The sequence below is a fragment of the Erythrolamprus reginae genome, chromosome 1, assembly GCF_031021105.1.
Source record: "Erythrolamprus reginae isolate rEryReg1 chromosome 1, rEryReg1.hap1, whole genome shotgun sequence".
NCBI classification, from domain to species: Eukaryota; Metazoa; Chordata; class Lepidosauria; order Squamata; family Dipsadidae; genus Erythrolamprus; species Erythrolamprus reginae.
The window spans coordinates 16,970,986-16,983,929 of record NC_091950.1 but is presented as its reverse complement, the minus strand read 5'-3'; the positions used below and the strand labels follow the sequence as shown (position 1 = coordinate 16,983,929).

The 12,944-nt window shown below is 41.3% G+C and overlaps 1 protein-coding gene across 1 annotated transcript; it reads right to left on the bottom strand.

Moving 5' to 3' along the window:
• Positions 1 to 2,678: 2,678 nt before the first annotated feature.
• On the bottom strand, positions 2,679 to 10,445 carry MRPL54 (mitochondrial ribosomal protein L54). Its single transcript, XM_070732345.1, has 3 exons — positions 10,273 to 10,445; positions 5,345 to 5,501; positions 2,679 to 2,961 (listed from the first exon to the last, which is right to left on the bottom strand). The coding sequence occupies exons 1-3, from the start codon at positions 10,373 to 10,375 to the stop codon at positions 2,829 to 2,831; spliced, it is 393 nt and encodes a 130-aa protein (XP_070588446.1). The 5' UTR covers positions 10,376 to 10,445; the 3' UTR covers positions 2,679 to 2,828.
• Between the last annotated feature and the right edge of the window lie 2,499 nt (positions 10,446 to 12,944).

The window sequence follows — 12,944 nt, the reverse complement described above, 5'->3', positions numbered from 1 at the left end:
ATTCCTAAGAGTAAGGGGCGAGTACAAGTGCACTAGAGTGCCTTCCGTTCCCCTGTTCTCTTGCTCTCCTATATCTCCTATACCTTTCTTCTATTCCTATATCTCTTCTTCTATTCATTCATTGATATATTTTATTCCTATATCTTATTATTATTATTATTATTATTATTATTATTATTATTTATTTATTTATTAGATTTGTATGCCGCCCCTCTCCGTAGACTCGGGGCAGCTCATAACAATAACAAGAACAATGTAAGAACAAATCTAATAATTTAAAAAACGCTAAAAAACCCATTCTCTTCTACTCTTTCTTAGATATATTTTACTAGGAGTATATCCTCTATAACTTTCATTATGTATTTTACTATGTGTATACCCACTAAAACCCTCATTGTGTATTGGACAAAATCAATCAATCAAAATAAATAATAATAATCGCCACAGAAATGAATGCATGGATTATAGTTTCCCATTGCAAAGGATGGGATTCTAGGCTTTGCATAATCGTGGAAGTTAGGGCAATGGTCAGATTCATTCTAAACTCTAATTAAAAAAATAAATCGTGTTTTTTTTTTTAAAAAAAAACATGCATGAGAGCTGGGTTTTAGATCTGTATAAAAACTAATCCTGGCCATGACTAGTCGTAGCTGGCTGGAGAATTCTGGGAGTTGAAGTCCACAAGTTTTAATTGCTAAGTTTGGGGACCCCTGTTAAAGTTGGTGGATCAGTAGGTGTCAAACTCGATTTCTTTCTTTTTTTCTAAAAAAAAGCAAAGTTTACAACATATAATATAGAACAATAAAATGCTATGACAAACCCAATTAATTAACTAAATAACTAAGCTAATATACCTAATACATTTAAAAATTAAAAAAATACACATTCAGACCCCAGTCATCCATAACATTCATCAGCCAGGGGGCCTGAGATCTAATTGCCCCAGGTCTGGTGACATAAATGAGTCTTAAGACTCTTATGGAAGGCGAGGAGGTGGGGGCAGTGCGAATTTCTGGCTGGGGGGGGGGGGGCTAGATCCCATAAAGTTGGCCTTCTCCAGGTCCCATTGACTAAGCCAGTGTTTTTCAACCAGTGTGCCGCGGCACACTAGTGTGCCGCGAGACATGGTCAGGTGTGCCGCGAAGCTCAGAGAGAAAGAAAGCAAGAGACGGAGGGAAGGAGAGAAAGAAAGACAGAGGGAGGGAGGGAGGGAGAGAGAGAGCAAAAAAGAGAGGAAGGAAGAGAAAGAAAGAGGGATGGAGAGAGAAAGAAAGAGGAAGGAAGGGAGAGAAAGAGGGAGGGAGAAAGAAATAGAGTGAAGGGGGGGAAGAGAGAGAGAGAGAATTTTTTTGTCCAAACTTTTTTTAGCAGCCCCCCCCCCCGCTCAATGTGCCCCAGGGTTTCGTAAATGTAAAAAATGTGCCGCGGCTCAAAAAAGGTTGAAAATCACTGGACTAAGCAATATCGGTTGGCGGGCCTGCGGGGAGCCTTCTCTGTGGTGTCCCCAGCTCTTTGGAACAAACTCCCCTCCCCCAAGGTCCGTACTGCCCCTATCCTACTGGCCTTCAGAAAAGCCTTGAAGACTTGGTTCTGCCAAAAGGCCTGGGGTGGGGAGGCATGAGAATTAACAAATATGTGTGATGGTATGATTGTATTGTCTAGACCAGTGTTTCCCAACATTGGCAACTTGAAAGATATTTGGACTTCAACTCCCAGAATTCCCCAGCCAGCAAATGCTGGCTGGGGAATTCTGGGAGTTGAAGTCCAGATATCTTCAAATTGCCAAGGTTGGAAAACACTGGTCTAGATCAGGGGTTATTATTATTTTTAATTATTAGGGGTTTTTTATTGTTTATAGTGAGGTTATATTAATGGGGTTTTAATGTTTGAACATTTGAATTTGACTTTTTTACTGTACTGTTTCATTGCTGCGAGCTGCCCTGAGTCCTGTAAGAATGGAGGGCATATAAGTCAAATAATAAAATAAATAAAATAAAATAAAAAATAAAACAAAATAAATTAAAATAAAAAATAAATAAAATAAAAATAAAAAATTAAAATAAAATAATAAAATAAAATAAATTAAATTAAGCTTTCATGGTGTAGTTTGCATGGTGCAAATCTAATCAACCCCATCAGGGCTATGTGCTAAAGAGTTCGAATTCTATAACCCAGTGTTTCTCAACCTTCTCAACTTTATGATACACGGATTTCAATTCCCAGAATCCCATTTTCCTAAAGTTGCCAAGGTCAAAAATTACAGATAGGCCTTGACTTATGACCACAAAATTGCTGTTGCCAAGCGAGACAGTTGTTGAGCTTTGCCCCATTTTTATGACCTTACTTGGCACAGTTAAGTGAATATCTTCGGTTATTACATTAGTTAACGAAGTTGTTAACCACATCTGGCTTTTCCATTGACTTTGCTTGTTAGAAGGTGGCAAAGGGGGAATCACATGAGCTCAGGACATTGCAAGCATCACAAATATGTCAGTCATCAAATGCCTGAATTTTGATCAAGTGACCATGAGTACGTTGCAAGAGTTGTAAGGGTGACAACTTTTCAGTAACTTATAACTTCGAATAGTCACTAAATGAACTGTTGTCAATCAAGAATTACCTGTACTTCTTCTATGATCTTTAAGCAAGAGGCCTTATGAAAACTTGAAATAATGGAAAAATCTACAAATTATAGAGAGCTTTTATTGGTCATTAATTAGAGAGAAGAATAAGAATAACTAAAAAAACAAAACAAAACACAGACTCCCACTTCCTAATATCCCAAGTCCTTCCAGAGGTGGCCTCCACTTCACTTCGTAGTATTAGCATCAAAAGGGTCTTGTCTTCCAAAGCTTTTTCCCTAATTTCGTATTGTGTTTCCGGAGCAGACGCCAGTATGCCATAGTGTCTGGATCCAGTTCTTCCAACTTCTTGGGGGGCCCTAGGTCCATTTTGAAAAGCCTGGGATGAGGAAGACAGGGAGGAGGAGAGAAACAGCCATAATAAAATAAATTGAGTCAAGCAGCATCTTGAAATGTTAATAAACAACAGCTTTCAGTGGAGGAAACAGACTGACTGAAACAGGTAATAGCATTTAAGACTTATATTATAGAAACATAGAAGACTGACGGCAGAAAAAGACCTCATGATCCATCTAGTCTGCCCTTATACTATTTTCTGTATTTTATCTTAGGATGGATATATGTTTATCCCAGGCATGTTTAAATTCAGTTACTGTGGATTTACCAACCACGTCTGCTGGAAGTTTGTTCTAAGGATCTACTACTCTTTCAGTAAAATCATATTTTCTCATGTTGCTTTTGATCTTTCCCCCAACTAACTTCAGATTGTGTCCCCTTGTTCTTGTGTTCACTTTCCTATTAAAAACACTTCCCTCCTGAACCTTATTTAACCCTTTGACATATTTAAATGTTTCAATCATGTCCCCCCTTTTCCTTCTGTCCTCCAGACTCTACAGATTGAGTTCATGAAGTCTTTCCTGATACATTTTATGCTTAAGACCTTCCACCATTTTTGTAACCCGTCTTTGGACCTGTTCAATTTTGTCATTATCTTTTTGTAGGTGAGGTCTCCAGAACTGAACACAGTATTCCAAATGTGGTCTCACCAGCGCTCTATATAAGGGGATCACAATCTCCCTCTTCCTGCTTGTTATACCTCTAGCTATGCAGCCAAGCATCCTACTTGCTTTTCCTACTGCCCGACCACACTGCTCACCCATTTTGAGACTGTCAGAAATCACGACCCCTAAATCCTTCTCTTCTGAAGTTTTTGCTAACACAGAACTGCCAATCCAATACTCAGATTGAGGATTCCTTTTCCCCAAGTGCATTATTTTACATTTGGAAACATTAAACTACTGGGCATGGGATAATTTCCTCCCAGATGCCAGACATAACAGCAATAAGTCTCGTGGGAATCAAGTTTTCTCAACAAGTGCTCGTAATGGCTGGAGGGAGTAGCTGAGTAGCCTGCTATCCACCTGGTTGGTTAATGTGAGCAGTTTCTACCCATTGCTTCTTGGTCTACCCTCATGTGGTTTGGAGAATAGCCTGACTCCCTCTTCTTTGTGGCAACCCCTGAGATATTGGAAGACTGCTATCATGTCTCCCCTGGTCCTTCTTAAGAACGTAAGAAGAGCCAGGCTGAATCAGGCCAAAGCCCATCGAGTCCATCATTCTGTGTCCCACAGGGACCCACCAATTGTCCATGGGGATCTTGAGCAGAAAGAGAAGGCAAGACCCTCCCTTTCCCTCGACCCCCAACAAGTGATACTCAAGGGAACCCTGCCTGCCTCAACCAACATAGAGGCGGCACATGGACATCTGTTTCAATAACCACCGATATACTTGGCATCCATGAATCTGTCTAATCCTGCCTTGAAGCTATCCAGGCTGACAGCTGTCACGACCTCTTCTGGAAGGGAATTCCATAAACCAAGGACCTTCTGGGTGAAGAAATATTTCCCTTGATTTGTCCTCACTTTCTTACCTATGAGCTTTAGGGAGTGGCCCCTTGTCCTAGTATTGTGTGATAGAGAAAAGAATTTTTCTCGATCCACCTTTTCTATCCCATGCATTATTTTATACACTTCAATCAAGTCACCCCTTAAATACTGTCTTTCAAGGCTGAAGAGACCAAGGCGTTGCAACCTAGTTTCATAAGGGAGGTGCTCCATTCCCTTGATCATTCTTGTTGCCCTTTTTTGCACCAGTTCCATTATATCCTTCTTGAGGTGCAGTTCTTTTCATTAAACTAGCCATGCCCAATTCCTGCAACCGTTCTCCGAGTTCGCGGAGAGGGGCGGCATACAAATCTAAATAAATAAATAAATAAATAAATAAATAAATAAATAAATAAATAAATAAATAAATAAATAAATAAATAAATAAATAAATAAATAAATAAATAAATAAATAAATAATAAACAGACAGACAGACAAACAAACAAACAAACAAACAAATATGTTTTAGCCTCCAGTCCCCTAATCATAAAAGCATAAAAGTCCCATAAATAAATAAATAAAATAATAAACCATCTTTGTTGCTCTTCTCTGTACTCTTTCTAGAGTCTCAACATACTTTTTTGCATAGGGTTTTGGGGTTTTTTTTGCATTTTGATGGACAATTGGCAAAGGGCTTTCAAACTTGAAACAAGAAGTGACATTCGGAAGCAATGGAAATTTTAATCATGATGGTCGTTAAGTTGAGTCCTTCACTTACCCAAAACAACACAACAGCAAAGAGGAAGGAAAAGACTTCTGTGGCCCCAATCTCATTCCTCTTTTGCCCACAATCATAACCGAAAAGGGCCACTGCTCACCATTCAGGATACTCGGAGTCGGGCTTCAGCTCTACGTCGGTCCCTTCCTTGTAGATATTCACCCCCATCGCGTGAGTGCAGAGCTTAACTGGGTCCTTGCATATTTCAGGGCCTTTCAGTTCTTCTTTGGAAAGACCTTTCGTTTTGCCTTTCACTGCTAAATATAAATAATATAAATATAAATATAAATATACAGTGATCCCTCAAATATAAATAATATAAATATAAATATAAATATACAGTGATCCCTCGATTTTCGCGATCTCGTTCTTCGCGAAACGCTATATCGCGATTTTTCCCACCCGATGACGTCACTCTCTTCCTTTCTCATCTTTCTTTCTCTCTCTCTTTCTCTATCTTGCTTCTTCCTCTCTCACACTCTCTTCCTCCCTCTCTCATCTCTTTCTTTCCTTCTCTCTCTTTCTCTATCTCTCCCCCTCTTGCTGGCGGGCGGGCGGGCGGCGGGCGGGCGAGCAGGGGCATCAGCGAGGAAGACCCAGGGAAGGTTCCTTCGGCCGCCCAGCAGCTGATCTGCTTGGCAGCGCAGCGAGGAGCCGAATCGGGGTTTCCCCTTTGCGTGGGCGGCGGGGAAACCCCGATCTTCGTCTGCTCGCTGCTGCTGCGCTGCCGAGCAGATCAGCTGCTGGGCGGCCGAAGGAACCTTCCCTGGGTCTTCCCCGCCGCCCACACAAACTCCACCATCTGCGCATGCGCGGCCATGAAAAAAGGGCGCGCATGCGCAGATGGTGTTTTTACTTCCGCAACCCTACATCGCGAAAAATCGATTATCGCGAGGGGTCTTGGAACGGAACCCTTGCGATAATCGAGGGATCACTGTAAATATAAATACAATGACGTTTGGTGGGCCCCAGGGGAAGAGCCTTCTCTGTGGCGGCCCCGGCCCTCTGGAATCAACTTCCCCCAGAGATTAGAACGGCCCCCACCCTCCTTGTCTTTCGCAAATTACTCAAGACCCACCTTTGTCGCCAGGCATGGGGGAATTAGGATATTCCTTCCCCTATGGTATGTTTGTGTGTATGTTTGGTTTTTATAATAAGGGTTTTCAGTTGTTTTATTAATTGGATTGTTGCATGTTGTTTTTTATCATTGTTGTTAGCCGCCCCGAGTCTGCAGAGAGGGGTGGCATACAAATCCAATGAATGAATGAATGAATGAATGAATGAATGAATGAATGAATATAAATTAAATATAAATATAAATTAAATATAAATTAAATATAAATTAAATATAAATATAAATATGTATCACATGTTTTTGCTGAATTTTTAAATATATATATATTTAAATATATATATTTCAGAAGCTGCTTTGGCGTATACATAAAATGTGAGTTCTACGTAAGTTCAGGAGTAGAGGGAAAAGGGGATCACTCTGGAAATCAATATATCTCTGGGGATATGGAAAATAGCTGTTTTTACATTCTTTTTTCAAACTCTAAGGTAGGGGGTCTCCAACCTTGGCAACTTTAAGACTTGTGGACTTCAACTCCCAGAATTCCTCAGCCAGCTTGGATGGCTGAGGAATTTTGGGAGTTGAAGTCCACAAGTCTTAAAGTTGCCAAGGTTGGAGACCCCTGCTCTAAGGAACTCAGGCTAATACTCCCAGAAAAAAATACTGTACTTTCAAGAAGCAGTTCAGAGAAAAGGGTGTTTTTTTTGTGCTACAAGCACTGTGGACATCGCTATCATGAGGACTAGCTACTTTCCATACAGCCATCTGATTTACACTACCCTTAAAAGCTATACTGTATCCTGATAGTCCTTGAGTTACAACCGTTCATTTAGTGACCATTCAAAGTGACAGTGGCATTGGGGGAAAAAACCCATTTATGCTCATTTTTCACACTTCTGGACCACGACAAAGTCTCCATGTCACGTGATTAAAACTCAGATGCTTTGGCAATTCACTCCCAGTTAAGAAGGATTGCAGTGTCATGGGATCCCCTTTTGCGATCTTCTGACCAGCAAAGTTAATGGGGAAGACATGTTCACTTCACAACCATGTAACTTAACAACCGCCGCGATTCACTTCTGTGGCAAGAGAGGTTTTAAAGTGGAGCAAAATTCACTTACTGTAACTGTCTCATTTAGCAACAGAAATGTTGGGCCAATTGTGGCCATAAGTCAAGGACTACCAGTATTTGGATTAATTTGGGCTTAATGTATGTCATGGTTAGCTCTGGCCCAGCTCCTGCCCCAAGGACTGTGGATGTGGGGGAGACATCCACATGCTGCAGGCCTGTTTTGCCCCCGGTGGAATCTGCTGATGAAGGCTCCTCTGACCAAGAAGACATGAGTGACAGGGAGGAGGAGAGTGGGGCAGACAGCTCAGAAGGAGATCAATTATCTAGCTCCTCCTTAGATTCAGAACAAGAGTTAATGATACAGCCCCGCATGCGGAGAGCGATGCATAGGCAACAACAACTGAGAGATTATTATCAAAGAAAATGAGGCCACCTGTGGTTGGGTGGGGCTGGGGTAATTAGTGAGGCTGCTATAAAGAGCAGCCTGTGTGTGCTCTTGTGGAGGATTATCTGATTTGTTGTGTTTCGTGACTGGTTTACTGACTTTGACCTTTTGTGTGCTGCTTTGTCCCCGCTTTGAAACTAAACCAGGGCAAAGTGTGTTTCACTTTGTGAAAGAAGGACTGTGAATTGCCTCACAGCTGCAAGCTAGGTATCACAGAACTGATAAGGGACTTGTACAAATTACCAGTTTGTTTGGAGACGAGTGCTCTTGGCTATACCAAAAGAGGGCTTGGTTTAAGTGAATTTTCATTATAAAGAACATTGTTTTGAATTTTCAAACGTGTGTGTGTCTGAAATTGTATCTGTGCATTTTTGGGAGGATTCTACCAGAGAGCTCAACAGAACAGTGTATTGCCTGGACTTCCACTTATGTAGTATATATACTGCTCAAAAAAATAAAGGGAACACTCAGAGAACACATCCTAGATCTGAATGAATGAAATACTGTATTCTCATTGAATACTTTGTTCCATACAAAGTTGAATGTGATGACAACATGTGAAATTGATTGTCAATCAGTGTTGCTTCCTAAGTGGACAGTTTGATTTGCTTGGAGTTATATTGTGTTGTTTAAGTGTTCCCTTTATTTTTTTTGAGCAGTGTGTATATATATCCAGATTCAGTCATAGTTTTGTTCCATACAGTATCAACCCTGTGAACTCTTTCAAGTTTCCTCTTTCTCAGTGGTTCTCAACCTGGGGATCGGGACCCCTTTGGGGGTCAAACGACCGTTTCACAGGAGTCGCCTAAGACCCTGGGAAAAGACAAATTTCCCCATGTGTTAGGAACTAAAGCTTCTATTCTGGCGCCTTGGAACATATTTTTACAATCCGACCAATCAGGCGTTTACAGTGGGGGTGTCCCTCTGACCTTCCTGCCAATCAGCTTAAAGCTCTGTTGGGAGAATTGGGGCTAGACTTATGGTTGGGGGTCACTACAACATGAGGAACTGTATTCAGGGATCGCGGCATTAGAAAGGTTGAGAACCACTACGCTATGTATTCATCATGGACAGTGATTAATATTTATATGTATGCATATTTTATGGTATAGGTATATACATATGTATGTACCGTATATAACATATCTATGTGTATGTTATGTATGTGTATATTTTTGAGAACAGACAATAGAATTTCATTTTTAATGTGTGCCAGAGTGCCCACAAGGGGAGGGGGGGGAAATGACAATAAAGATTATCTTGATGAGCCGGGGTGGCGCAGCAGGTAGAGTGCTGTATTGCAGGCCACTGAAGCTGACTGTAGATCTGAAGGTCAGCGGTTCAAATCTCATCACCGGCTCAAGGTTGATTCAGCCTTCCATCCTTCCGAGGTGGGTAAAATGAGGACCCGGATTGTGGGGGCAATAGCCTAGCTCTGTTAAAAAGTGTTATTGCCAACATGTTGTAAGCCGCCCTGAGTCTAAGGAGAAGGGCGGCATAAAAATCGAATAAATGAATGAATGAATGAATGAATAATAAATAAATAATAAATAAATAAATAAATATAAAATATACACTGCTCAAAAAAATAAAGGGAACACTTAAACAACACAATATAACTCCAAGTAAATCAAACGTCTGAAAAATCAAACTGTTCACTTAGGAAGTAACACTGATTGACAATCAATTTCACATGCTGTCGTGCACATTCAACTTTGTACAGAACAAAGTATTCAATGAGAATATTTCATTCATTCAGATCTAGGATGTGTTATTTGTGTGTTCACTTTATTTTTTTAAGCAGTATATAATAAAGCTTAGAATAACACAACTAAGAGACAGTTTGCTGTAGCGGGCAAAAGGCAGGTTGGCTAAATCAGCATTTTTCAATCTCTAAGAGGCGTGGACTTCAAATCCCAGAATTCCTCAGACCAAAATGCTGGCAGGGGAATTCTGGGAGATGAAGTCCACCCATCTTAAAACTGAACAGCGTTCAGAAACACCGGCAAGCATAAAAGTTTAAAAAAACCTTTAAAAGCAATAGGTTTTTAAACTAATCCACTGGAGCTTTCCCTGTTAAAATAGGTGTCTCCAACCTTGGCTACTTTAAGACTGGTGGACTTCAACACCCAGAATTCCTCAGCCAGCAAAGCTGGCTCAGGAATTCTGGGAGTTGAAGTCCACGAGTCGTAAAGCTGCCAAGGTTGGAGACCCCCTGCTTTAAAAGGCTGGGGTGACAGCACCAGGCAAGAAGAGCAATCTTCCAAAAATAAACAAAGTTGGAAGGGACCTTGGAGGTTTTCTAGTCCAATCCCCTGCTCAGGCAAGAAAACCCATAGCACCATTTCAGATCAATGGTGCAAAGCTCTTCTTAGATGCCCCCGCCCCTCCATCCGACCATGGAAGACGCCCAGGGCCTTCCCTTCCAGTCTGGCGTACCCGTTTTTTTGGCAGCATAGTTTCTGACCGTCAGCCGCGACCGCGAGAGGCTGGAGAGCGAGGAGCAGACGGCAGCCCGCAGCTGCAGCCCAACCAAAGCCATGCGACCTCGAATCCTACCCTCTTGCTGGGTCTGGAGGCTTCCGACGCACGGAGTCGACGCAGAATCAGAGAGTATTCTGGGAAACGTAGTCCATCTGCCTCCTCCCCGCGTTTCCTTTTGCCGTCGCCGAGCGCCGATTACAAAGGACGACTGGATATCTTCCTTCCCCAACCGGACGCCCGCCTCCAACGTGCTGCATCGCCGTCTGGACAAATGTTTTATAGGCTGCAATAGGTTTCTTCTGTCTGTCTGTCTGCCTGTCTGTCTGTCTCTATCATCTATCTATCTATCTATCTATCTATCTATCTATCTATCTATCTATCTATCTATCTATCTATCTATCTATCTATCTATCTATCTATGTAACCCACCCACCCACATACCCACCCACCCTGTCTGTCTGTCTGTCTGTCTGTCTGTCTACCTAACCGACCCACCCACCTATCTACCTACCTACCCCACCCACCCACCTAACCCACCCTATCTATCTATCTATCTATCTATCTATCTATCTATCTATCTATCTATCTATCTATCTATCTATCTACGTAACCCACCCACCCACCCTGTCTGTCTATCTGTCTACCTACCTACCTACCTACCTAACCGACCCACCCACCTATCTACCTACCCCACCCACCCACCTAACCCACCCACTCTATCTATCTATCTATCTATCTATCTATCTATCTATCTATCTATCTATCTATCTATCTATCTATCTGATTTTCAAATTTACCCATACTTACTTTGCTTTTGTTTATGTTTATAACATATCTATTATCTTGTACACGTTTTGACAAACAAACAAACAAATAAATTTTAATAAATAAAAAATGGGAGCACTAAGAACTTTTGATATCCCTGGCCCATGAATGAAGAATAAAGAAGAGGAATGTGGATGTTTGTTTCTTAAATGTGTAGATTATTCTGATTTTTCATGATAGCCTATCTTAGTTTACATTATTTTTTAAAACTTCATTATATCTTAGATGATTTTCTTAGGGAACTTGGACAACTTACAACTATGTGGAATTTCTGGTATTCAGTCAACAAATAATAATTTGTGGGTTGATGCCTACACACCTGGTCATTTTTTTAAAGTTAGAACCCACTCGTTTAAGATCGCCGATTTAAAAAATTTAAACTAGAAGCTGTTGAATTTTACTCCACATCCCTCTGTAATCAGTAAACTTTATAATAAATAAATATAAATATAGATAAATATAAATAAATAAAGATAAAAGCAATTTATCCTCATTGCTTATTTGACCCCTATGACAATCATTAAGTGTTGCACCTCATGAATCTTTACAAATGTATCTTTTCTTTCTTTTATGTACACTGAGAGCATATGCACCAAAGACAAATTCCTTGTGTGTGCAATCACACTTGGCCAATAAAGAATAAAGAATTCTAATATATTTATTAGGAGTGAGAATAAGGTTCTGGAAAGCAGTATTTTCAACATTAAGGAAAAATGAAGGACACGAGAGCATAACCTCAAACTGACAAGATTAAAGTTCACAAGTAATGTTAGAACAGTGTTTCCCAACCTTGGCACCTTGAAGATATTTGGACTTCAACTCCCAGAATTCCCCAGCCAGCATTTGCTGGCTGGGGAATTCTGGGAGTTGAAGTCCAAATATCTTCAAGGTGCCAAGGTTGGGAAACACTGTGTTAGAAAGTGTTCCTTCACAGAAAGAGGAGTGGAACTTTCGAACTAACTCCCAAGGGAGGTTGTGAGTCAGTCATCAGTAACTGAATAACAGACTTGGAAGGAATGTCTTCTAGAGGTCTTCTAGTCTGACCCCTTGCTCAAGCTGGAAACCTTATACCAGTGATGGCAAACCTATGGCATAAGAACCTAAGAGGAGCCATGCTGAATCAGGCCAAAGCCCATTGAGTCCAGGATTCTGTGTCCCACAGTGGCCCACCAATTGTCCATGGGGATCTTGAGTAGAAAGAGAAGGCAAGACCTTCCCTTTTCCTCGACACCCAACAAATGGGACCCAAGGGAACCCTGCCTACCTCAACCAACATGTTATGCACATTATTTTCTATAGCTTTTATAATCAGTACATTCATCATTATAGCTTTAGATATTCATAAGATTCATAAGTACAGTGGTACCTCTACTTATGAACTTAATTCATTCTGTGACCAGGTTCTTAAGTAGAAAAGTTTGTATGAAGAAGCAATTTTTCCCATAGGAATCAATGTAAAAAGCAAATAATGTGTGTGATTGGGGAAACCACAGGGAGGGTGGAGGCCCTCTTTCCTCCCAGGAGATTCCTAGAAAGGCCCCACGGAAGCTTCTTCCGCCTTTTCCAGCCCTGTTTCCTCCATGGAGATTCCTAGAGAGGCCCCACGGAGGCTTCTACCTGCCTTTTCTGGCCCTGTTTCCTCCCAGGAGATTCCTAGAGAGGCCTCACAGAGGCTTCTTTCCTACTTTTCGGGCCCTGTTTCCTCCCAGAGATTCCTAGAGAGGCCCCACGGAGGCTTCTACCTGCCTTTTCTGGCCCTGTTTCCTCCCAGGAGATTCCTAGAGAGGCCCCACGACAGCTTC